At 39.6% G+C, this 25,941-nt stretch overlaps 1 protein-coding gene across 3 annotated transcripts in view; it reads right to left on the minus strand.

Moving 5' to 3' along the window:
* Nucleotides 1-25,941, minus strand: part of LOC115223384 — a 137,388-nt gene that overhangs the window by 33,870 nt on the left and 77,577 nt on the right. For all 3 annotated transcript variants that reach the window (XR_005003537.1, XM_036512473.1, XM_036512472.1), the window contains exons 4-11: nucleotides 19,014-19,106; nucleotides 16,192-17,284; nucleotides 15,122-15,255; nucleotides 12,009-12,169; nucleotides 9,429-9,531; nucleotides 8,008-8,084; nucleotides 5,238-5,450; nucleotides 2,667-2,790 (exon numbers count right to left, since the gene is read on the minus strand). Coding sequence is in view for 2 of the 3 variants with exons in the window: in XM_036512473.1 (XP_036368366.1) it covers nucleotides 2,667-2,790; nucleotides 5,238-5,450; nucleotides 8,008-8,084; nucleotides 9,429-9,531; nucleotides 12,009-12,169; nucleotides 15,122-15,255; nucleotides 16,192-17,284; nucleotides 19,014-19,106 (1,998 nt within the window). In the remaining variant the exon portion in view is untranslated. The remainder of the gene's footprint in view (nucleotides 1-2,666; nucleotides 2,791-5,237; nucleotides 5,451-8,007; nucleotides 8,085-9,428; nucleotides 9,532-12,008; nucleotides 12,170-15,121; nucleotides 15,256-16,191; nucleotides 17,285-19,013; nucleotides 19,107-25,941) is intronic.

Raw genomic sequence — 25,941 nt, forward strand, 5'->3', positions numbered from 1 at the left:
TCTCTCTCTCTCTCCTGTTTCATCAGGGCTCAGCAAATGGTACTATACCAAAAATTACTCTAACGAAGGTAGCATGGAAAATAATGATAATAATCCTTTCTCTAGGGGGACGGGCTAAGTCGGTGTTACATCGACCCTAGTACTCAACTGGTACTTATTTTATCGACCCCAAAAGGATGAAAGGCTAAGTCAACCTCGGTGGAATTTGAACTCTGAACATGAAGACAGATGAAATGCTGCCAAGCATTTTGCCCAGCGTGCTAACCATTCTGCCATCTCACCACCTTCAAGAAGAAGAAGAACAACAACAACAGGGATAATAATAATAATAACAATCATCATCATCATCATCATGCCAGAATCTTCCAACCTTAAATTCATTTCAAGTACAGTACTTTTTACTGAGCTCTGATTGAATGAGAGAGAGAGAGAAGAGAGAGAGAGAGAGAGAGAGAGAGTAGATATATAGAGGGCTAGAGAGAAAAAGAGTGAAAGAGAGAGAAGAAATGAGAGAGATATAGAGCAATAAACTGTTAGAAAAAAAAAAGAGAAGAGTGGAGGCAACACACCATGTGTGTCATATGCCATCATCATCATCATCATCATCACCTTTATTCCCTCCTCCTCCTTCTCCTCTTTATCATCATCATCATCATCATCATCATCATCACAGCATTCAAAAAATTCTTTTTCAAGAAAAAGGTAAGAAAAAGTAATTAAAGCAACAAACAGACACAAGAAAGAAAACCCATCAAACAAACCATCAAACAAACCATCAAACAAACCATCAAACAAACCATCAAACAAATAACTGACTTGAAGCAACACCAAATATGGGGGGGAAAGAAGCAATAAGGGGAGGTGGGTGAGGTTGCAAGGCCATGAGGGAGTCTACAGACATCAGCATCAACACCTAGAACATATGTATTCTTTTATATGGGGGGTGGGGGTGGGTTGATGGAATAAATACATAACTGCTCCTTATTCTATTGATCCTGGAAGGATGAAAGGTAAAGAGGTCCTTAGCAGGATTTGAACTCACAGTGTAACTATCATATTTCATACCATATCAGATGTACTTTTTTTTACTAGAAAAACATCTCAAAGGATCATCCTGGGTCCCTTATGCAAAGTGAGGTCACCCTAACCCTAATTTCATCCCTAATCCTCACTATTTTAGGCTAATTTTACTTCATCTGTCTCCTTAATAATAATAATAATAATAATAATAATAATAATAATAATAATAATATCAGTTTCAGATGTTAGTACAAGAGTAGCTATTTCAGGGAAGGGGGGGGGTAGTCTATTAAGTCAACCCTAGTATTTAACTGGTACTTATTTTATCAACTCTGAAAGGATGAACAGCAAAGTAAACCATGGTGGAATTTGAACTCAGAACTTGAAGAAGGGCAAAATACTTCTAAATATTTGACCTGATATGCTAACAATTCTGCCAGCTCACTGCTTCCATTATGATAATATTTTCATAAACATTCTCATTAATATTGTTATTACTACTACTACTGCTACTGCTACTTAAACTGTAAAAGGAACATGTTTTGTTTCTCTAATCATGTCGGGGGGGGGGGAGGTTCCTATCATGCTTCTTTGCTTTTCGTTCAGTTTTACAGCTTCAAATAGCCACAAATATTTCCTGCTCTTGTTAAGGTATTTCTTCAACGTTTCATGCCAGACGACTTGGAATATTACATACTTTAATGCTGTTGAATTGGGGAAGCAGCTAACATACACCCATGAGTCTTTGGTGCCATTAAACATGGTAAATGCTGCCGAGCAGTTCAGAAGATGTTGGCTGAATAAGGGTGGAAAGCATTTTGTTTGGCACCCCAACTGTTCCTCATAATCCCACATATTTATAACTCGAATCCTTTCTAAAACAGGGCCAAGCCATGAATTTAGAAGGAAGGGCTAATGAATTTAATCAACCCCAGTATTTCCGATACAATATTTTATGAGGCCTGGAAGGGTGAAAGGCAATGTTAACCATAACAGAACTTGAACTCAGAATGTCAAGATTCTCAACTAAATACTACAATGGGTTATTTAGTCCCTTTCGACTATAGGTGAGAGGGTGGTTAATTACGTTCACTCCAGTTTATTTATTTCATTGACCCCTGAAAGATGAAAGGTATGTCAACCTCAGTGGAATTTGAACTCAGAATGTGAAGACAGCCAAAATGCCACAAAGCATCCTCTTTGGCATTCTAATGATTCTGTCAGATCCCTGCTCTCCTAATCATAACACAATGCCAGTAATTTTTAGGGAAGTGATTAGTTGATTGCGCCAACCCCTGGCGGTCAACTGGTACTTATTTCATTGACTCCAGAAAGGAAGAAAGGCAAAGTCAACCTTGGTGGTGTTTGAACCCAGAATGTAAAGACAAGAAATGTCCCTAAGCATTTCACCTAGCGTGCTAACAATGTTGCCAGCTCGCTGCCCTCCTAATTATAACGATAATAATTATAATTATAAAGAATGTTGGGTATGAAGGAGCAGGTGGTGTAGGTAGTTGGTGTGGTGGGTGTGAGGTATCCACTGGTGCAGTTAGGGGTAACAGTTAGGTAGCAGGAGAGGTGTTTGGCAGTGCAGCGTGCTGTGCAGTAACTACGCTGGACATCGTTTGACTCATACAGCCACTTACTGTCTGGTAGAGATGTTTCTCGCGTCGACTGCATGTCAGCATCCCTGTATAGCTCCTTGCTTCTTTCTTTCATGCTGACAAAACGATGGAACGGAGGCGAGGCTTCACATTCTCTGCGATTCGCCTGAACGAATGATGGAGACGAAAGTGAATGAAAAGAGAAGAAAAAGCCCAGAAAAAAAAAGAAAGAGAAAACAGGTGAGAAAAAGAAAGAAAGAAAGAAAATTAGGAAAAATTTCACAAATTTGTTTTTGTTTTTTTTTGTGTCTGTCTGTCTGCTTATTGATTTTCTTTTATTTTTCACTTGTCTCAGTCACCGGACTGTGGCCACACTGGAGCATCACGTTGAAGGGTTTTAGTAAAAAAAAATCAACCTCAGAACTTAAGTATTTTTTAAAAATCTGGCGCTTAGTTTATTGGCTTTTTTTTTTGCCAAACTGCTAAGTTACAGGAGGATGTAAACAAACCAACAATGGTAGGTGGGCTAACACACACACACATACATGTGCACACACATATGCATGCACACACACACACACACACACACATATATATTTATATGATGACCTTCATTCAGTTTCTGTTTACCAAATTCATTCCCAAAGCTTTGGTTGGCCCAGGGCTACAGCAGAAGACACTTGCCCAAGTTTCTGCACTGTGAGACTGAACCTGAGGCCTCTTGGTTGCAAAACCAGCTTCTTAACCACACAGCCATACTTTTAACAAGTCTGTAACTCTATGTTTTTTCATCATGGTTTACAAACTTGAATGAATTGTTGTTTAACCCCTGGTCAACCAAGATCACAAAGACCTTGATCTCACTTAACCTGAGATTAAAACATTCCCATTATGACCATCACCTAATATTTTTTCAGCCACTGTGCATCCAGAATTACAGTGTCCAGTTTGTCTGTTCATGTTTTAGGATGATAGAGTGGTAATTTGAGGAAGAAATGGCTGCTATTTCTGGCAGGTTGGACAACCATGTACCGGATCCACCATTGGCTAATCAATTGTCTTGTTTTAATTTGTATTTGTTGTTGTTAAAAATATTTTTGCTGTTCTTTATTTCACATTTGTTTTCTTTAATTTTGGTGTTTGTATGTATATGTCTGTGTATATATACATATATATATATATATATATATATATATATATATATATATATATATATATACACATACATACAAACATACATACATATATATAAACACACATATATATAACTACTTTTGTATATATGTGTGTGTGTGTATGTATGTGTATCTATATATACATATATTATATATATATATATATAATATATATATACATACATGCACACACACAAAGCATGGCTATGTGATATCTTGGGCAAGTATCTCCTACTTTAGACCCCTGCTGACTTAAGTTGTATCAGTGAGTTTGGTACATGGAAACTGAAAGAAGCCTATTGTGTGTGTATGTGTGAGGTTTGTATACATGTATATGTGTGTGTGTGGAGGGGGCGTGCTCTTGCCTTCACACCGCATGGTGGTTGTAAATAAATATTGTTAGTTTCCAGTCTTCCATGGAAAAATAAGTCTGGCCAAGGGGACATATTAGCTTACTTAGAAATAGGTGAGGGTTGATGACAGGAAGGGCCATAGAAAATCTGCCCCTTTTGTCTGAGCCATGCAGGCATGAAAACGGGCATTGAAATGATGAGCATGTATCTGTGTGCGTATATATATGAACGTGTGTATATGTATGTATAAGCTAAATGATTAACAGATTGAGTTTGACTGAAAATTCTATGCAAGTAGAGGAAGACAGTGTATGATGATGATGATGATGGTGGTGGTGGTTGGTGTGGGGTGGAGGAGGAATGAAATATGTCGAAGCACTCATTACATCCTGTTAGCAATGTAGTGACTTGTATGTAGTCTGATCCCTTGACATGGGCGGGGGGCGGGGGGAAGCAATTTGGTCCCACGGCAGCTTCGTATACGAAAACAGATTCATATTTGTCAGACAATGTTTACTTAAGGATAAGTCACACCATTTCAGAATCGGTTTTAACTAAAAAAAGAAAAAGGTCGGGGGGTGTTTTATATACGGGGCAAAGTGGAAACTATGAGGGGGAATAAAATTGTTCCCAGATTTAACATTAAATTTGGGGTGTGACTTTTATAGAAGTAAATATAGTGTAAATAAATGTGGAGAAAAAGAGAGATGAATGGATGGATGAATTGTAGGAGAGAAAAATATGATTGTGGACAAGAGACACCAAATGAAGTGCAGACATTGAGAAATCAAGTGACAATCAAGTAGAAAGACAATCAGATTGTCAGTGAAACAGGTGAAATATGGTTTGTCTCAGACTGTCAGGTAAAAAGCCAGACAAATTAGAAGACTGATGACGAGATAGAGGGAGAGAGAGAGAAAGAGACAGAGAGAGAGCAAGAGGCCTTCAGTGTTCACCGTTGCCACGACAACTGCTGCCAACACAGCCATGGTGGCTACTGTTGCCAACAGCATCACCGTCAACACCAACATCAACAAGAACAACAACAAGACCAACAGCAACAGCAGCATTGCTGCGTAACCCACCACTCGTGGTCTTTGCTCTGTTCCTCCATGATACGTGTTCCACCGTTTCAGCTGCGATGTGCGTCTCGCCTCTTGGAACTGGTACAACTCTGACTCTCGCCGTGTAATGTCTGCCTGCAGCAGGAGGTTGTTCACTTCCTGCAGAAGCAGCTGCCTCTTCATCTCCATGATTTCCTTGTTACGCTCCAGATGACTCAAGCGCAGGTTATTCATCTGTGAACAAAAGAAAGAGGGAAAGAAACTTATTTTCCAACATAAAAACAAAAGGTTATAAAATATATTTTGCGGAGGAGATTGCAATATTGTTTGTCAATTATAATATCAGAGTTGTCTCCCTTGGTATCTCGTGCTGAAGGGAAGTAACCCGTTTGAAATGTATCCACCCGTCCAACAGAGGGCGTTCTGAACTGACTGTTGTAACATCCTTTTGTCTTAAGGGAGAATGTTTTCTCCACATTACACATTATGGTGTAAAAACTTTGCAGACACAAATATTGCTCAAACACATTTGATCCAGTATTTAGTTGAAATATATATATATATATAGGCGTAGGAGTGGCTGTGTGGTAAGTAGCTTGCTAACCAGCCACACGGTTCCGGGTTCAGTCCCACTGTGCGGCATCTTCGGCAAGTGTCTTTTGCTATAGCCTCGGGCCAACCAAAGCCTTGTGAGTGGATTTGGTAGACGGAAACTGAAAGAAGCCTGTCGTATATATGTATATATATATATGTATGTGTGTGTGTATGTTTGTGTTTGTCCCCCTAGCATTGCTTGACAAGCGATGCTGGTGTGTTTACGTCCCCGTCACTTAGCGGTTCGGCAAAAGAGACTGATAGAATAAGTAATGGGCTTACAAAGAATAAGTCCCGGGGTCAATTTGCTCGACTAAAAAGGCGGTGCTCCAGCATGGCCGCAGTTAAATGACTGAAACAAGTAAAAGAGTAAAAGATATATTATGCATGTGCATGGGCAAGTTATATCTTTTATATTTCACTTGTTTCAGTCATCAGACTGCGGCCATGCTGGGGCACTGCCTTGAAGAAATTTTTAGTCAAAGGAATTGGCTCTAGGATTTATTTCCTATCTAAGCCTGGTACTAATTCTGTCAGGCTCTTTTGGTTGAACAGCTAAGTTACTGGGATGTAAACACACCAACACACATTGTCAAACAGTGGTCAGGGAGAAACACAGATACAAAGACAAACACACACACACACGCGCACACACACACACACACACACACACACACAAGATAAACTTTTTTCAGTTTCTGACTCCCAAATCCACCCACAAGGGTTTAGTCAGCCTAATGCAATAGTAGAAGACACTTGCCCAAGGTGCCACCCGGTAGTGGGAGTGAACCAAGAATCATGTGGTTAGGAAGCAAGCTTCTTATCACACAGTGACACCTATGTCAAAAAAAGGCATAAATCAAAAAATTAGTACCCAGACCAGACTTGGCACTGAAAATCCAACAAAATGAACAAAGGGAGGCAGAATCGAAGTAAACAAGAATTGGCCACAGGCAATGAAATAGTCAAAGGTTCAGCTAATGAAAGTGCAATAAAATATCAGATAGACAGTCGTTAATGGCATTATTACCTCCGTCTTAGCGAAGGCGGGGGTATTGTTTTCAGTCATGTTTGTTCGTTTGTCTGTGGACAAGATATCTCAAGAACTGCCAAATGAATTCAAATGAAACTTTCAGAGATGTTTGGCCTTATGACTGGCACAAACTGATTAGATTTTGGGATCGATCCTGTACCGGACAAGGATTCTGGATTATTTTTTGTTATATTTACTTTACTTTACATGATTACGATCTTAAGTTAACTTTCAAGTCTTTCTCAATTATCTCCCTTTAGGCTGTAACTATTTGGAATGGTGAATTTGTTGACTTTGGCTTATATTAGATAAGGATAAATTATTTATTAGTGTTACTAAATTTCCTACAACCACAACTACCATCGATCAGGTACTGGACAAGGAGTCTGGATTATTTTTCCGTTTTTTTTTGTTTTTTTTACTTAATTTTTGAGATCGGTCAGGTTCGTTTTTAGTGTTCCCATTTGTGAGCAGTTGAGTTTATTTTAGATATTCTCATTTTAAAAATCATCTCTGACTAATCGTTGAAAGGACGTTGGTGTTGCCTTGGTGGAGGTTTGCACTCTCTGAGTGCTCATGTTATTATAACCGAAGAGATGGTGTTGTGGATTTCCACTTCAGCATCTGAAACTCAGAGTTTTATCTTGACTACTGAGTAATTGTAACATTATTTTATAGATAAATTTCCTCTATTTACATAATATTGAGGTCTCTTTCTTTCTTTTGTTATCTTACCGTTTTTACCAATATATACACACACACAGACACACACACACACACATATATATATATATATATATATATATATATAAAAGGATTCTATACAGCATTATAGATCAGTTTCAGCCTTTCTTAGTAATTAGTTTCACACTGGATATTAGGTAACCAGGCATTTGAGAGCAACATGGTTAAGTAACACCACAGTATTGACAAATTTATGAAGGCTTGTTTCTAATGACTTATGGGTTCTTAGATGTCTTTATTTGTATGTGTGTGTGTGTGTGTGTGTGTGTGTGTGTGTGTGTGTGTGTGTGTGTGTGTGTGTGTGTGTGTGTGTGTGTGTGTGTGTGTGTGTGTGTGTGTGTGTGTGTGTGTGTGTGTGTGTTTGTGTGTGTGTGTGTGTGTGTGTGTGTGTGTAAACAAAAGATTCCCAGTAACACTTACCTGTATTTGCAACTGCATTGCGTGGCAGTAAAACTTTTCAAAATTGCTCAAGGCCGAAGACTTCTTAGAAACTTCTTCTGCAAACAGAAAAACACAAACAGTGATATTTGTGCGATCCAATATTCTTCAGTATTTCTTCTTCCATAAACATCTTTCTTCTACCGAGCAGAATAGAGTTTTCTAATAACCGTTAATGTGAGGCAGTATTTCCTGATGGCTACCCCCACCCCCTGCCCTGCACCTATTTCATCCCTGTACATTCTGAATACAAAGAAAGGAGTTAATTAAGTAAATGAATTTGTCATTCCAAAACTAACATTTCAAAAATAACTTCAAACATTCTTTACTGATTTCATTTTCTACCCATTAGAATCGGTGCTGCTTTATTTTATGGAAGCAGACGAAGCATCTGAATCAAGAGGATTCTTGGTAAGAATGTCATACTGACAAGTTCCCAAGTTGCTCAAAACTTTGGCCCTCTCCCCAAATTGCAATACAACTTTATTTTCTTTTTTTTCCTCAACTGGTTCTCCTTTATTCAAAATTATCCTGAAACAAATCAAAGATGGAAAAATCCACTGATAAAATTCAAATTGTAGCTGGACAAAGTCTTTCAAGAAATGTCAGGAAAACCACTTCTCCAGGTGGTACGATTAAGGGATACACAACCGGGGCCAACAAGAGTTGAAACCTAACAAAGATGTCTGGGATTTAGGATTTTAGTTGAATAATTTTTCTGCTATTTACCTAGGCTCATTCTTGGGTTCAGGAAAATTTCAAGAGATTCAGGTTTAGGGTTAAAGGTTCATTCAGTGAAATGTGAAAAGATCACACATACACACACACTCAATATAAAGGGAAAAAGATAAGTGTATATAAATGTATGTTTCCGAGAGAGAGAGAGAGAGAGAGAGAGAGAGAGAGAGAGAGAGAGAGAGAGAGAAAGAGAATGAGAGAGAAGTAAAGAGATAGACAGACAGACAGAAAGTATAAAAGTGTCTGGGTCTTTCATTATGGCCTCAATCCCTGAAAAAGATCACATACAATTTTTGCCCCCTTCAAAAAATTAATATGTGTGTGTGTGAGAAAAACAGACATAATGGGATGGCAGAGAGAGAGAAAGAGAGAGAGAGGGAGAGAGAGAGAGAGGGAGAGAGAAAGAAAGCGAGAGAGAAAAGAGAGAGAGGAAGAGAGAGAGAAAGAGAAAGAAAGAGAGAGAAAAAAAGAGAGAGAGAAAGAGAGAGAAAGAAAGAGAGAGAAAAAGAGAGAGAGAGAGGAAGAGAAAGAAAGAGAAAGAGAGAGAGTAAGAGAGAGAGTAAGAGAGAGAGTAAGAGAGAGAGTAAGAGAGAGAGAGAGTTAGAGAGAGAGAGAGAGAGAGAGTAAGAGAGAGAGAGAGAGAGGGTGTGTGTTTGTAGGAGTACCTTCTTGAGAAGCCTTTGCCAGCATAAACTTCATCTGTTCCATCAGTTCCACGAGGCGAGAGCTGATGTTCTCTTCACCCTCCATACTCAGTAACTTACACATCTGTAGAACAAACACATTATACATTACATACTTATGAATATATAAAATACACATTGCACATCACTCACACGTGTCTATAGAACACATACATTACACATTTTCAGAACACATGCATTAAATATCTGTAAAAAACACATACATTACACTTATCTGGAACACATACATTGCAATCCAACACATTTCTAAAGGTTATACATTCCCCACCCTTTATAATATACATGCATTACATGTTTGAACATGCATATTTCATGCCTGCAGAATATGTGCATTATATATTTCACATTTGAATAAGGTATCCTTGTAGAACAAATAAATGCCTTATATATATATATAAGTACCTGCAACCCCTTCCCTCTCAGTTATCCCAGTATGCTCTATGTGGGCGGTTTTTCTTTTTTTTCTTCTTCTTCTTCTTGTTTTTTCTTTTCTATGCTCCACAAAATTCCTTCAGCCTTTATAATTCTAACATAGCAGTTTTGTGAAATGAACAGAGGTGTGACAAGTATCTTATCATATATCAGGAAATTATACCCACCTTTTTATGGATTAATCATGGATGGATTCATCGTCTGTGATTATGAAATATCTCCTCATATCTCCGGTAATTGCACCTACATTATGGATGGATTCACCTTTTCTGTGAAGCTAACAAGCTTTTTTAAAGCTTGTTATAAGACTGTGCATCATTAGAGAACTTTGGAAGTCTGCTTACAATCTAAATCTTGCTTTTTATAGAACTATCTTCGATACTTCATGAGTGTAGCCTCACCCACTAGGATGCTTGGAGAACTCATATGTGTTTTGGCTGATGAGTACAGGACACTTGTATTTGCTGCAATATTTGCAGCTTTTAATAAAGCTGTTCTTCGTATGAAACAATTGTACTGAAAAACTAATCCATTCTTGTTGCTTTTTTCTTGTATATATATATATATATATATATATACACACACACACACATTACACAGCTATATAGTACATACATTACATCTTTGTACAATGCACACATTACACAGCTGTAAGTTGCATACATTGCATATGTTTAGGAAATCCTTATCTGCAGATCATATCAATTATGTATTCTTAAAATAATGTATTTTCAACTTTTATGAAAAATATACATTGCATAACTGTAGAAAATACATATATACATCATTGTATACATAAATTCCACATTTTTGTAATACATACTACGCACCACAGTTGCATGCACATTATACCTATATAAACTATATGTATATATATATATATATATACATGATAAATAAATAATATCAGGGTAATAAAAATTATAGAAATTTTTCCTACAAGTGGCCTAGCGTACAAGAAAATTAGTCAATAGATTATATATTATTCATATAAAATACCGTGTACATTAAAACACATTAAGAGGCTTCCAACATAGGAATCCATTTTGCTCTCTCTAGCGTAACGTGTTTTAAGGCACACTGTATTTTATATGAATAATATATATATATTATATATATATATTATATATAAATATAATATATATATATATATATATATATATATATTATATATAAATATAATATATATATATAATATATATATATATATGTAGGTCCCGGGTTGATTCGGGGTTAACCACAGTAAGTAAGGTACTCAATACATAGCAGAGTAAAATTAATTTATTATATAGAAGGAGCTTCTACAGGACTAGAACTGTTTCATTCAAGAGAAATCTTCAGGAAGCTAGTTAACAAGAATTGTATTGGCATTTATACATTTATGTGTGTGTATATATGTATACATATGTGCATAGGTATAAGTGAGAATCTCCTTATTTACCTAAAACTCTATTCTTTTTTTATATATATATTTTTTATATATATATTTTTTTATTTTTTTATTTTTTATTTATTCTTTTATTTATTTATTTTATCTAATTTAACACTGACTCCTTGACCACTCCCCCAAGTATGATATTTTGCGCTATGCCTACCCCCAAAAAGTCCCCCACCACCACCCCTTTAAACCTGCCTAAATGTATAAATGCCAATACAATTCTTGTTAACTAGCTTCCTGAAGATTTCTCTTGAATGAAACAGTTCTAGTCCTGTAGAAGCTCCTTCTATATAATAATATATATATATATATATATATATATATATATATATATATATATATATTCGCGTTTGTAAAACACACAGAGCGCAACTCACATTTGACATCCTGCCTGTCTGTACAGCAGCCATTGTGCATCTTCAGATGCATGCATGCACATATACACATTGCTTACAGACAGACTTGGTTTATTATCCCTCTATGAAATACACACATTACATATCTCACTTCACACAAATTTTTGCACTTCAGTAAAGCATCCATGTAACCAATCCTTCCACACAAACACACGTGTTACCCCCCCCCCACATCAGTAGAACACATTCTATCCACCTCCCACACACACACCCTACATACCTGACATATCTCCATTCCTAACTTAACCAACTCACCGCAGCACTTTCCATAGACAATTGGAGCTTTTCTCCGGAATTTTCCAGTTCCTGAATTTTACCTTCCAGCTTCTGCAGTGTATTGTAGAGGGCACCACTTTCTTGCTCTCGCAGTTTTCCCATCGGTTTCTTACTTAATAACATTTCTTTCCTGAATCGAACTGGTAAAAGTAATAATAATAGTAATAATGATTAACAACAACAACAGCAGCAGCAGCAACAACAACAACAACAGGATTCACATACTGAGGTTAAAATTAAATTGCTTAAATTGAACAAAAGGCAGAATTTTCTTTTCTCCTCTAGGCACAAGGCCCAAAATTTTGGGGGAGGGGACCAGACAATTAGATCAACCCCAGTACACAGCTGGTACTTAATTTATCGACCCCGAAAGGATGAAAGGCAAAGTCAACCTCGATGGAATTTGAACTCAGAACGTAACTGCAGACAAAATACCTATTTCTATTTCTTTACTACCCACAAGGGGCTAAACACAGAGGGGACAAACAAGGACAGACAGATGGATTAAGTCGATTACATCGACCCCAGTGCGTAACTGGTACTTACTTTATCGACCCCGAAAGGATGAAAGGCAAAGTCAACCTCGGTGGAATTTGAACTCAGAATGTAACGGCAGACGAAATACTGCTAAGCATTTTGCCCAGCGTGCTAATGATTCTGCCAGCTCACCACCTTAATAATAATGATAATAACAAGAACAATAACAACAATAATAATAATTGTTTCTAATTTGAGCAGAAGAGCAGGAGATCAGTTGATGGTATCAAACGAATTGCCTCCAGAACTCATTGTTTTAAAGTCTAGAACTTCTATCTGTCTCTTTTGCTGAACCACTAAGTTACTGGGATGTGAAGGACACCAACACCAGTTGACAAGTGGTGGTGGCAGACAAACACAGGCACACACACACATACACATATGATGGGCTTCTTTCAACTTCTATCTACCAAATCCGCTCACAATACTTTGGTCAGTGCAAGGCCATATAGTAGAAAACAGTTGCCCAAAGTGGAATATAGTGGGACTGAACCCGGATCCATGTGGTTGGGAAGCAAACTTCTTGCCCCACAGCCGTGCCTGCTGCACCTTTGACATTGACTAGTTTTATCTTGACTGGCCTCTCGATGATAAAGGTCAGTACAAGAACTTAGTTATTCCTTCTCCATGGATGTCAACCCAGTCTTTCCCATCCTCGATCTTGGTCTAAAACCTCAACCAAACCAAAACCTCTCCCTCGATGTAGGTCTTGATGTCACCTCATTCGCCCTACTTTCCTGCTCTTCAACCCCAAACACTTGCCCATTACAGAGATGTTGTGAGGCACCTGGTGGATTAGTTCTGGCATGATTAAGACCCCATCTGAAGGATGGGGTCAAATCAGGAGACTTAGGGATAGTGATCAACGAGTTCAAAGCTACAATTATACACAGCAACCATTGAAACCAAGGACTTGTGTGCTGGAGCATTTTCCTAATGAAACAAGACCCCTTTTGTCAGTCTTCCTGGGTGTTTGGTCTTGATTGCCTTCCAAAACTACCCCCAGCAAATTGACATAGGACTTTCCGTTGATGGTCTGGGTTTTTGAAGATAGTCAATAAACACAATGCCTTTTGCATCCCCGAAATACTGAGGCCATCACCTTCCCTGCAGATGAAACGACCGTGGCTTTGTTTGGGGCAGGTGAGGAGGGGTGTTTCCACTGCATGGATTGTCTCTGGGTCAAAGTGATGAAGCCAACACTCATCCTGAATGAAGAAACATTCAAGGAAACCAGCTGGATCTGGCTCAAACAATGTCAGATTTACCAGTGATGTGATCAGCCTGGTGCACTTTTGGTTTCGTGTCACACAACATGGCACCCACAAAGCAGAAACCTTTGTCATTGTGCAGAATATGCTAGCAGCATTGGCTTTTTTGATTTATAGTCAATCTCCTGTCATCCATCAGCATGTGGTGAACATGATAAATGTTTTTCTCAACGGTGCCACTTGCAGGACGTCCAAACCTTGGGTCATCCTCAAGACTTACCCTTCGCCTCCTGAATTCAGCTTCCCAATTTTGCACTGTTGATAAAGCTGGAGAGTCATCCTCCAGTGTAGCCACAACATCAACATGGATATCTTTCGGAGCTAAACTGAAGCTGTAGTGTCATCCCTTAATGTAGCAATCATATCAACATGTCGTTAGGGGCTTAAGCCCATTCTCTACAGCTACTTGATGCCAAATTTTGTCCATTTTTAAGAGAAGTTGGTACTAATTAATTTTGAAGTCTTTTTTGAACCGTCAGGTGTCAGTTTACCTGGAAAGAAACAATGCAGATATTAAAAAGAAGAGCTGAAATGAATGCATGCAAGATTTCTCAGCTCTAGCATCACTCCTTCATTGTCAACCTATGAACTTTTCAGTTCACCTTTTCAGTTTCCATCAACCAAATCCACTCACAAGGCTGTGGTTGGCCCAGGGTTATACTAAAAGACACAAGGTGCAGTGCATCGAGACTGAACATGAAACCACTTGGTTGGAAAGCAAATTATTTTTGGCAACAAGCTTTTTGTGTGACCATTAATTGGATTTGTTACTATATAACCACACACACACACAGACAGACAGACAGAGGAAAACAGAGCCAGTTAGCAACAAAACAGTTGTTCATCATCATCATCATCATCATCATCATTCAAAATCCGTTTCCCATGCTGGCATGGGTTGGACGGTTTGACAGGAGCTGGTAAAGTCCCATTGCCTGTTTTAGTATGGTTTCTATGGCTGGGTGTTCTTCCTCATGCCAACCACTTTATAGAACGTACACGGGGTTTTTAATGTGGCACCAGCACTGACAGAGTCCCCCCCTCAACTGGGAGGAGAGAGTAGTAGTAGGAGGATGATGCGTTTGTGCCACTTAATGAGGGGTTAGAGTCAGAAAGGGACAGGGTAGGTGTCTTGCTGCGGAGTAGATGCAAGAATACTCCAGTTGAAAAAGAAAGGAAGGTGGGTCAGAGGGTAAAATAAATATAAAAATAAAATACAGAAATAAATAAATAAAAAAAATTGTTAAAATTGTGCAATACACAAGAAAGCCACAAAAGACAGACCTATTTCTTTGGAATGTGCATCTTTGAATTTCTCTAGCTTCCCATGAAGTTTCCTGACCGATTCTTGGACCTGAACATATTCTTGTTTTTTATCTTCCAGATCTTGCAGTAGTCGGTGGTGGGCATTTTCTAGGCTGTTGATAAAATAGTTTGTTATTTTTGATTATTTCAAATATAACAAACACACAATAAATGGAGTAAAAATATGGGGGGAGCTTGCATTGGTGAATGTGGTCATCTGGTGGCGGTGGCGGTGGCGGTGGTGGTGGTGGTGGGGGGGTAGTGGGGGTAGTGTGTGTGTGTGACAGCACCTGTTCAGGTGTATTTACTATGGTTGTACAACTGCATAGATAAGTGTATGTGTGTGTGTCTATAGGTATGAATGTATGTATAATATATATATATATATATATATGGATAAATGTCACTCAATGAGAATGGGTGCTCAACACTGCGTTGGTGAATAAAGATTCTTTATTTGTGTATTAAGGCTACCATAGGTTTCAATATCTTAGCAATTTTTCAAGCCGATCACATGGAGGAACGGTGTTCGTGTCCACTTAGTGTGTATATATGTATATATACATACACACACACACACTCTCTAGCATACACACATTAAATTTTATAATATATGTTGTATGTACATGTCCATAGCTGTGCGTAAGTATGTGTATGCATGGCTGCATGCCACTGGCTGTATGTCTGTAGCACCCCCCCCACACACACACAGAGGAGAAGGGCAATGAAGGGAAGTAAATGTGAGTAGCATCATTGTCATGACGACCATGATCATCCTCTTCCTCCTCCTCCTCTTCTAATGTTCATCTTCCAAGGCTGGCATCAGTTGAACAATGTCTTTGCTTACTGGTGTGTGTCTATGTGCAAATGTCAACAGCTGTGATGTGTGTGCATGTGCATGCGTGCATGCATGTGTGTGTGTGTGTGTGTGTGTGTGTGTGTGTGTGTGTGTGTTACCATATGAATATTTGTGTGTAAGTATGCCTGTATGTGTATGCATATGTGAGTGAGTGTGTGTGTAAGAACAAAAAGAAGGGCCCCCCCCTCACCTGATGATGTTTGTCTTTGTCATGCTCTGCTCGGTGGTTCCACTCTCGTCAAAACTTGTCTCAGACGAGGAGTAGAGGAAGAATCGGTCGACAGGTGACGCTTCATCGGGTGAATCCCAGCTGCAGGTCAGGGTCAGTGGGCTGGGTTTCTGTTTCTGCTGCTTGCCCCGTGGCATTTCATCTTCGGCCGGTGTGGCAGAAACAACAACAGCAGCAGCAGCAGCAGCAGTAGTTGTGGTTGTTGTTGTTGAGGTGATGGCAGCCGTTGGGGCCACAGCAGCAGAAGATGGTTGTGACGATGGTGGTGGTTGTTGTTGGGGTGTAGATGTCGTCATCAATGGTGACGAACACACCTGGAAGACAGCGGCGGAGAGCTCGTGGGACAATCCTTTCATTTCTTCCCACTCGTACAGTTTGTGTGCAAACTCATCGGTGATCTTGTATTCCGCCAGTGGTCCGAGCATTGTACCTGCCAGCTTAGGATCAAAGTCAAGCTGACCAGCCTGTTCCTTTTCACTTTTGCTCGTTGACCGCCTCTGGCGACCCTTTTCAGCAGAGACGGACCCTTTCTTTGATTTTTCACCATCTTTTCCTTTACTTTTCTCAGACTTGGAACTTTTTTCTTTCTCTTTTTCCTTTTCTTTGTCCTTTTCTTTTTCGGATTTTGACTTCTTCAGTTTGTATTTACCTTCTTTTCGGCTTCTTGAGCTGGATGACAACAAGGGGCTGCCCTCCTTCCGATATTTAATGCTTTCCCATTCCTGAATCTTCCTAGAGAAGCTCTCTGTCAGGTTGCGTTGTAGCTCATCCACATTGACCGGTGAGGGTGTCATGGCAGGACTGGTACTAGCAGACGTCATTGCCATGGAACTGGGGGTGGTTGTTGTAGTAGTGGTGATGGTTGTTGTTGTACCAGTACTAGAAATGCTAGTGGTACTAGTAGTAGTGGTGGTGGTTGGTGTTGTAGTTGTGATTGCGGTCTTAGCATCAGTTGAAGAAGGAGATGGTGAAGGAGAGGGAGAGGCAGCCCCATCGGTTACTTTTTCACTTAAACTACCAGACTCCCATTTCAGCTTCTGAACTGGGCCATGGCCTGCAATTGAACAAAACATACAATTTAATAATAATAATAATAATAATAATAATAATGGTTTTAAATTTTGGCACATATGTGTGTGTGTGTGTGTGTGCAGATGATGTAATATTAAAAAAAAAATTTGAACAGGTGAGAAGTTAGGCAAAATATGGAAGATGATGTGAATTAATGAAAACAAAGAGAAAAGATATAATGGTTCTAGAATATTTTGGGAAAGACTGACCTTTTCAAATATGGGAAAGAAAATATTTAGAGTTTGAAGAAATAAGTAATTACTGGAAAGTCATTTTAATGTGTTGTCACAAGAAACTAGAAGTCCGTTAAGGAGACAACAGAAAACCATCATTAAAGTAGTCCGCATCTCTTCAGAAAATCAGACTCTTTTTCTGTTTATCGTGAAGAATGTTTGATTCTTGAGATCATCCCTCTTTCCTTAGAAGTTTGTCTCAATTGCCATCAAGTAATTGTTTTACTTTCTCTTGAAGCCTAGCCAGTGTCAATAAATCAAAAATTCTTTTTGGATGGTATTTAATATTCTCTTCCCCATTCTGGTTGAAATCCATGCCACTGGACCCTCTCATTTATTTGCCTTTGTCCAGTTTTGTTCCATTTATACAAATTACCTCCCAAGTCATAAATGTATTTTACACTTTTTTTGTTTATGTCTACATATCTTGTTGTGCAGAAGACACTGCTGAGCAGATGATGCCCAAAGAGGCAGAAACACATGTCAAAAGTTGTCCTCTTGTCTCTATGTAATTAGAATGTCTCTTCAATAGTGGCATGTCAATTTTGGAGAAATTGTTGTGGTTACCTCCCCTCTCTTTTGGAATTGATCCTACCTGCCACCAAGCAATTGTTTCACCTTTTCTGGAAGCAGAGGAAATTTCAAGAAATCAACAACCTTCCTTGTATGGTCTTTTTCAACTTAATATATGAAATGTGTGTGTGTGTGTGTAAACCAAATGGCTGCTTATTTCTCTGGGATTGGTCAAGTGATGCAGACACACTGGATGAGACCCCAGTAAGGTTTGAAACTTGATTAAGACCATTCATCATTTTTTTCAATCAATAAAGAATTAGGTAACTATGACATGCTTGTATGTCTCTACACACATGCACATGTACACACACACACACACACACATGTTATGTATACGTGATATATTTGGTGTGAAAAGGTAAAGGTTCTCTTCTCAAGTCATGTTGACTTGTAAGGGCTGGTTTCCTGATTGGTGTATAAATTCCCCTTGACCCCCTGGGATGTGATGCCAGTCTGTCGCAGGATGACTCAGTTTTGGCAGCTGAGTGGCCTGGAGCAACATGAAATGAAGTTTTTTGCTCAAGAAAATAGCACATCACCCGGTCCAGGAATTGAAACCACAATCTTATGATGCTGACACGCTAACTACTGGTTCAACATGATAGATGTGCGCACGTGTGTGTGTGTGTGTGTGTGCGCGTGTGTGTGTCTGTGTGTGTAAAACATATATACACACACACGCACAATAAATATTCCTTTCTACTCCAAGCACAGAGCCTGAAATTTTAGGGGTACTTATTTGATCAACCTCCAAAAGGATGAAAGGGCAAAGACAACCTTAGTGGAATTTGAACTCAGAACATAAAGACGGATGAAATATTGGCAAGCATTTTGCCAGGTACACTAACGAGTCGACCAAGAGGTCACCTTTGGACAATAAATGTGACAGCAGCCAACACTGACCTTTGCCTTTGGTTTGCTCCCACTCAACAGTCCTTTTTGTTGCATCCTTCAGGATTGGTTGGATGGTGCTTCCACTCAGCTTCCACTCAGCTCCTGACAAACAGAGTAACAACATTCACCTGAGTGAAGCAACATGAGTGAGGGTTAGTTGCATTGTGAGATGGAAGTTACAGTAGGGGTCACAGTAATTGTGGTGGTGAAGGTAGTAGTGGTAATGGTGGCCATGATAGGAGAGGTGGCATCAGCCGGAGTAGTAGTGGTGGGGTCTGTCAGTTGTTATGAAGGGTGAGATGTGTGATATTGTTAGCAGTGCTGATAATTCTAATATTGGGGGTCACAGCAGTTTGTATTTTAGTGAAGGAATAATAGGTTCAAGTTTTGGCACAAGGAAGGGGGGGGGAGTTAAATCGATTATACTGACCTGAGGTGCTCAACTGGTCCTTACTTTATTGGCCCCAAAAGGTTGAAGGGCAAAGTCAATCTTGGTAAGATAAGGCTGCTAGAAATGCTGTGAAAGACACTCATACTAGTTTAGGACTTTTTAAGGGAGGAATAATGTCAGTATTCTTGGCCCTTTTCAGGGATTCTGTATCTATTAGGAAGTAGGAAGTAAGTTAGCTTTGGTCCACAGGACTGAGTGGATCCTTCTAAAGGTACATAGCACCAAGGGGCTTGTTAGTAGGTGGCTGGGTGTGTGTGTGGGGTGTCATACTGGATGGTGGATTAAGTCTACAATGCAGGGGGATCTGAGGAAATGGGGCTAGCTGGGCTTTTATGGGAGTCATCGTAATCATCATCATCATCAACATCATTTAGCATTCACTTTCCCATGCTTGCTTGGCTCAGACAGAATTTGCTGAGTCAGATTTTCTACAGCTGGGATGCCTTCCCTGTTGCCAACTCTCACCTGTCCTCCAAGCAAGATGAATATTTCTCCAGTGACCAGACATGATTTCATGGAAGATTGAAAATGAATGGCACTTTTTGCATAATGGTAACATTGGCAACTATCATGCAAAGTTCAAAGCAAGAACACAGTATCACACACACATATACACACATATAAATATATATATATATTTACACACACACACACACACATATGTATGTATGTATGTATGTGTGTATATATATGTAACTACTTGATAAATTTTATAAAGATTTTATCCTATTTTTCAATTATAATTATATAAATATTACCATCATCATTGTCATCGTTGTTTAACGTCCGCTTTCCATGCTGGCATGGGTTGGAAAGTTTAACTGAGGGCTAGCAAGCCAGAAGGCTGCACCAGGCTCTAATCTGGTCTGGCAGAGTTTCTATAGCTGGATGCCCTTCCTTAACGCCAACCACTCCAAGAGTGTAGTGGGTGCCTTTTACATGCCACTAGCACAGGGCCAGTCAGGTGGCACTGGCAATGGTCACACTCAAAGGGTGCTTTTTACATGTCACAGGCACGGGACCAGTGAGGCAGTACTGGTATTAACCAAGCTTGAATGGTGCCTTTTACGTGCCAGTCAGGCGGCACTGGCATTGTCCACAACAATGACTTCTCTTCACTCAACAGTTCTTCACAAGCACAGTTTATTGCCCAATGATTGAAGGGTGCTCTTAAATGGGCCAGTCATACTACACTGGCATAGACCATGGTTACACTCTCACTTGGCTTGCTGGGTCTTCTCAAGCACAGCATATCTCCAAAGGTCTCAGTCGCTTGTCATCACCTCTGTGAGGCCCAACGTTTGAAGGTTGTACTTTACTGCCTCATCCCAGGTCTTCCTGTGTCTACCTCTTCCACAGGTTCCCTCTACTGGTAGAGTGTGACACTTTTTCACATAGCTGTCCTCATCCATATGCAATACACACCTCATCTGATGCTTCTTATGTACAACTTTTCTCTCAGGGTGCGTACACTCTGTTGTATGTACACACTGACATTACACATCCAGTGGAACATACTAGCTTCATTCCTTGCAGGCTTATGCACACACACACACACACAACAAGTTTCTTTCAGTTTCTCTTTCCAATATTCAGTGAGAAGGCCTTGGTTGGTCTGGGCTTATAGTAGGAGACAATTGCCCAATGTTCCATGCAGTGAATCCCAGATCACATGGTCTGGAAGCAAGCTTCTCAATGAAACCACATGGCCATAGGTTTGCAACAGAGTGAACCCTTCCAGTGATGGTAGCCAAGGACATGGGGTGGGATGATGGAGTAAGTCTGGCATCCATGGAAACCAGAGCCAGGGAAGAAGCAGAGTTACAGAAGCATTGATGACAATTTAAAACTGACAAGACTTGGGAGAGGAAGGCCTCCCCTTAGGGAAGCTGTGGTACTAAGGGAGGGCTGGAGAGAAGCAGGGATCCAATTGGAGAAAAGCAAAAAACAGCCCAGAATCAAGAATAGGGTAGAAAAGTCATCAATGGTCCTTTGACCCATGGCGATTAAAGGGAACAAGAGGCTTAAGTAAGTGACAAATTCATCCTTTAGGTAAAGTGTTCTCTTCCTGTTTGAGATGGGAAGTTGCAGTTTAAAAGTGATTTAGTTGCTATTTCTAACAAGTTAAGCAACTATCTAGAAGCTTTCTCATATATATGATTGTTGCTTGGTTCCAGATCAACGTTGATTGAGCAGACCTATTATTTAGACATTCCAAACATGACCTTCTGTTATATCTATGACTATCTTACACTGTGTTTTTCTATTTTTAAAAGGAGATGCAGTGTAATTTGAGATTTGGCTGCTCTTTCAAGCAGACTTGCCATCTCTATTGTGGCTTCCTCGTTGGCTTGATTGTGCTGGGTTGAAGTGGTCAAAGGTCAATGGAGCAGCAACAGTGGTTGGCAACATGACCGTGACCACCACCAATAAACAACTGTTGGGAGCCAGTATTCTGACCTTAGGCACATCACTACCCCAGTAACTGCATTTGAACCTGTGACTTTCTGGGATGGAGGTCCATGTCCTGTTATCTACTTCTTGATTCTGAGGACAAATAGGAATGAATTGAAGATCTTTAGAAAATAGTTTGGGGCCAAACCATTCCAATGATATATTGTAACAAAGACAAGATGGAGATTGCCTCTTGACACAGGGGCAGGGAGAACAGCTGAAGCAGTGGTGGTGGTGAGGGGAGTATTAACAGTGATGATAGCAATGGTGGTGGTGGTGGTGGTGGTGGTGGTGGTGGTGGTAAGCAGTGGACAGTGTGGTCTTAGTAAGTTGTTACAGACATTGAAAAAAAAAAAGGTTAAAAATGAAAATAGTGCCAAAATCACCCCAAACAAATAATTCTTCTGAAATAAAATATTAAAACTAAATATAATCCTATGAAAATTTGGAAAGAAATCTGGCAGATAACAAGATAAGGCAAAGAGAAGACAACAACAACAACAACAGCACCACTGTGGTCGAACTCACTTCCTGTTGAAACACTCTTCAAACACTAGAGGCAATTATAAGAATTCCTGTCTGTAATCAACTCTACTCCTACCCCCACCCCAACACAGAGAATAGTTTCATACATTAACAGGAATCAGAAGAATCAATGAACAGATGAATTCTTGAGTCACAGAGCAACACCATTTCTGGAAGTTTGTTTATTTGAAAGGAATTCCTTGTTCACAACAATAAACAAACACATATTCATTCGTTCAGTTATTTTAAACCCCCCACCCCCCACCCCTGCTTCAGTCATCAGATTGTGGGCTATGCTGAATCACTGCACTTTAAGAATTAGTCCACATAAAATTTGAGAAATTTGAATTTTACAGTTTCACAGTCTGTTCACACCATGTGATTTTACCATTGTGATAGAACACAGAGTTTAGAGAGATTCAAGTTTTTTCTCTCCTAATTTAATCTCACTGTGATCCTGGTTATGTCTTTCTGTCCCACTCTCCAACCTCCCTCTTGCAGTACGCTTGCCATGTAAACATAAATCCAAAATTGTATATTTTTCTTCTTTTTCTCATGCATCACTTGTTTCATCATCATCGTCATCGTCGTCATTTAACGTCTGCTATCCACACTGGCAATGGTTGGATAACTTGATAGGAACTGGCAAGGCTAGGGCCCACACCAGATTCCATAGTTGAACTGGTGGTGGAACTTGAAGCAATCTAGGGCCACTACACTTAGAAGATTGAACTAGTACAACAGACAAGCTATTGGGAGAGGTTAAAGGAACTGAAGCTCTTCTCCAGAGAGAGAAGACATGAAATATATGCAATGATATCCGTATGGAAGAGCCTGGAAAGTGTAGCTCGCAAATGTGGAACTGGAAACTCTACCAGCCAGCAGACTGGACGGCATTTCGCAAAAGAAAATCGATTCGTAACAATGAATGGAATAAATAAAATGAGGAACAGCAAACGTGTTATGAATTGATTTTTCACTCATTACACAACATTTGAAGTGAGCTGCAGAGCCTGAAGATGTAAATTTAAGAACTTCAGATTTTAATGAAGCTGTTTTAAAAGGATTTTGCAATAAAAAATATATTCTTGAAGACATATTTCAAAAATCTGTGTAAAAAGTACCTTTTCCACTCTACCCTAATGTATGCATATATATATATATATATATATATATATATATGTATGTATGTATGTATATGGACATATATATTTGTGATAATCTTATCTACAAAAGGCACAAGGTCTGACATTTGCAGGGAGAGGGGTGTGCAACTAGTTCTCATTTTATCAATTTCAAAAGGATGAAAGATAAAGTTGACCTTGGCAGCATTTGCACTCAGACCTTAAGGCCAACCAAAATGCATTTCACCCAGCATGCCAATGATTCTGCCACCTTCTTATTTGGAAGTAATAATGCCAATGGAAGTGATTTCATTCAGACATTTTAACATCCTCAACATCCAGCATCTACTTTTCTGTCCGTGCGTCAGTTAGATGTAATTTGTCAAAGCAGGTTTTACTCTGGCTGGATGCCCTCTCTGTTGCCAACCCTTGCTTATTTCCTGATGGCTGGACATGTTTTTACACTAAAGATTGGAAACGAATGGCATGGGGCTAATGCTTGTTTATAGACATCGCATAATGTCAAGACGAAGGACGGAGACACACACTCATGATGGACTTGCTTCAGTTTCCATCAGCTCAATCCATTCCCGAGGCTTTAGTAAAAGACACTTACCTAAGGTACCACACAGTGGGACTGAACCCAAGACCTCATAGTTGAGAACAAAAGCAAGCTTCTTTACCCCATGGCCATTTTATATGTGTGTATATATAGCGTTAGGAAGGGCATCCTCCTGGCATTAGGTAGGGCATCCAGCTGTAGAAACCAATATAGACATGGGGCCTGAACAGCCTTTCAACTGTCAAACTGTCAAACTGTCAAACCCATGCCGGCATGGAAAACGGACATAAATTATGATGATAATGATGATGATGTATATTATTTTATATTTCATATTGAAATATTTTATTACATTTTTTAATTAATTTATTACTACAGAGTTGTTTTTTTTTCATTCTCCCCTTCTTTCTCCTCCTCCTCCTCCTCCTCCTCTCTTATCTCCATCACGCCCCTTCCCCTCCGCTGCTCCACCCCATTCTGGCTCTGTTCATTTCCTTCCCCAAGAAATAACAATTTGCCTGTTGTTATCTTGCAACGAGTTGTTACATACAATGTGGCTGTTTGTTGTTGTTGTTTTAAGTTGGTATGGGGAGGGGTTCAGAGGTGGTGGGGGAGGTTAGGAGAGAGAGAGAGAGAGAGAGAGAGAGAGAGAAGACAAAATTAAGAAAGGAGGATGTCTTCTTTCTTTCTTTACAACACCCTTCCACCACCACCAAACATCCGGTTGAGGTAATGAGATAACCTCTATGTGGTCACTAGAACCACTAGAAACAGCAGCCAGATCTTCCTCATACCACATCCTGCTGCCATTAAAAGAAAGGGTAAGGATTATGTGGTCCTAAGACAATAAAACAACTCGATTGGGTTTAAAAACACCATCAAAACTAGAAAACAACCAGAAAAGTCATTACTGTTTAGCCCCAGGTCAACCCTACTGAGCACTCCAGTTATGACCATCATGTCTTTAAAACTACATTATATAATGTGTTCTTTCCATTTCTAAAGTGGTTGGGTGTGATTTAAGAGAGATTTGACTGCTATGTCTAGTAGAACAAGTTACCACATAGAGGCTCTTTCATTCAATCAAGTTTGGATAAATAACATTTGATCAGAGATATTCAGCCAAGGTGAAACTCATGCTTCACTGATGAGGTTATGATAAGACTGAAACAAGTCTGGAGTTATTTTTCTGTACTTGATGAAATAATTAAGATAATATTTCTTTTCCTTCTGCTTCATCCTTTCACCCCATGGGGAGCCTGACGGGCCACACAGATCTTCATCTGTCTCAATCTCTGGCACTTTACTTCCTATGAACCTTCTCCACGTTTTCCATTTGCCATGCTTCCAACTTCCTTGGGGGTGGCCATTAGAAGGCTTGGTATATAATGCTGAAAACAGGTTTCCTTATGTTGTCCTCCAACCAACACCCTAACCCCATTTTCTCCTCCTCTTCATCTGGTTTGCTTCTTCCAGCCATGAATTATTTCCGTGTATCAGCCATGTTGAGTCGGTTTGCTTTCTGGTGTCACCAAGGAGGAAAGAAGGAGACAAAGAGACAGGATGTAAACCAACAGACACTCCATCGGTTATCACAACAAGGCTGACAGTTGATCCGATCAACGGAACAGCCTGCTGCTCATGAAATTAACGTGCAAGTGGCTGAGTACCCCACAGATACACATAGCTTTAATGTAGTTCTCTGGAAGATCCAGAACGTGACAAGTCTGGCCCCTTTTGAATTACAGGTACGACTTACTTTTGCCAGCTGAGTGGACAGGAGCAACATGAAATAAAGTGTCTTGCTTAAGGACACAGTGA

Source organism: Octopus sinensis, linkage group LG23, assembly GCF_006345805.1.
Source record: "Octopus sinensis linkage group LG23, ASM634580v1, whole genome shotgun sequence".
NCBI lineage: Eukaryota > Metazoa > Mollusca > Cephalopoda > Octopoda > Octopodidae > Octopus > Octopus sinensis.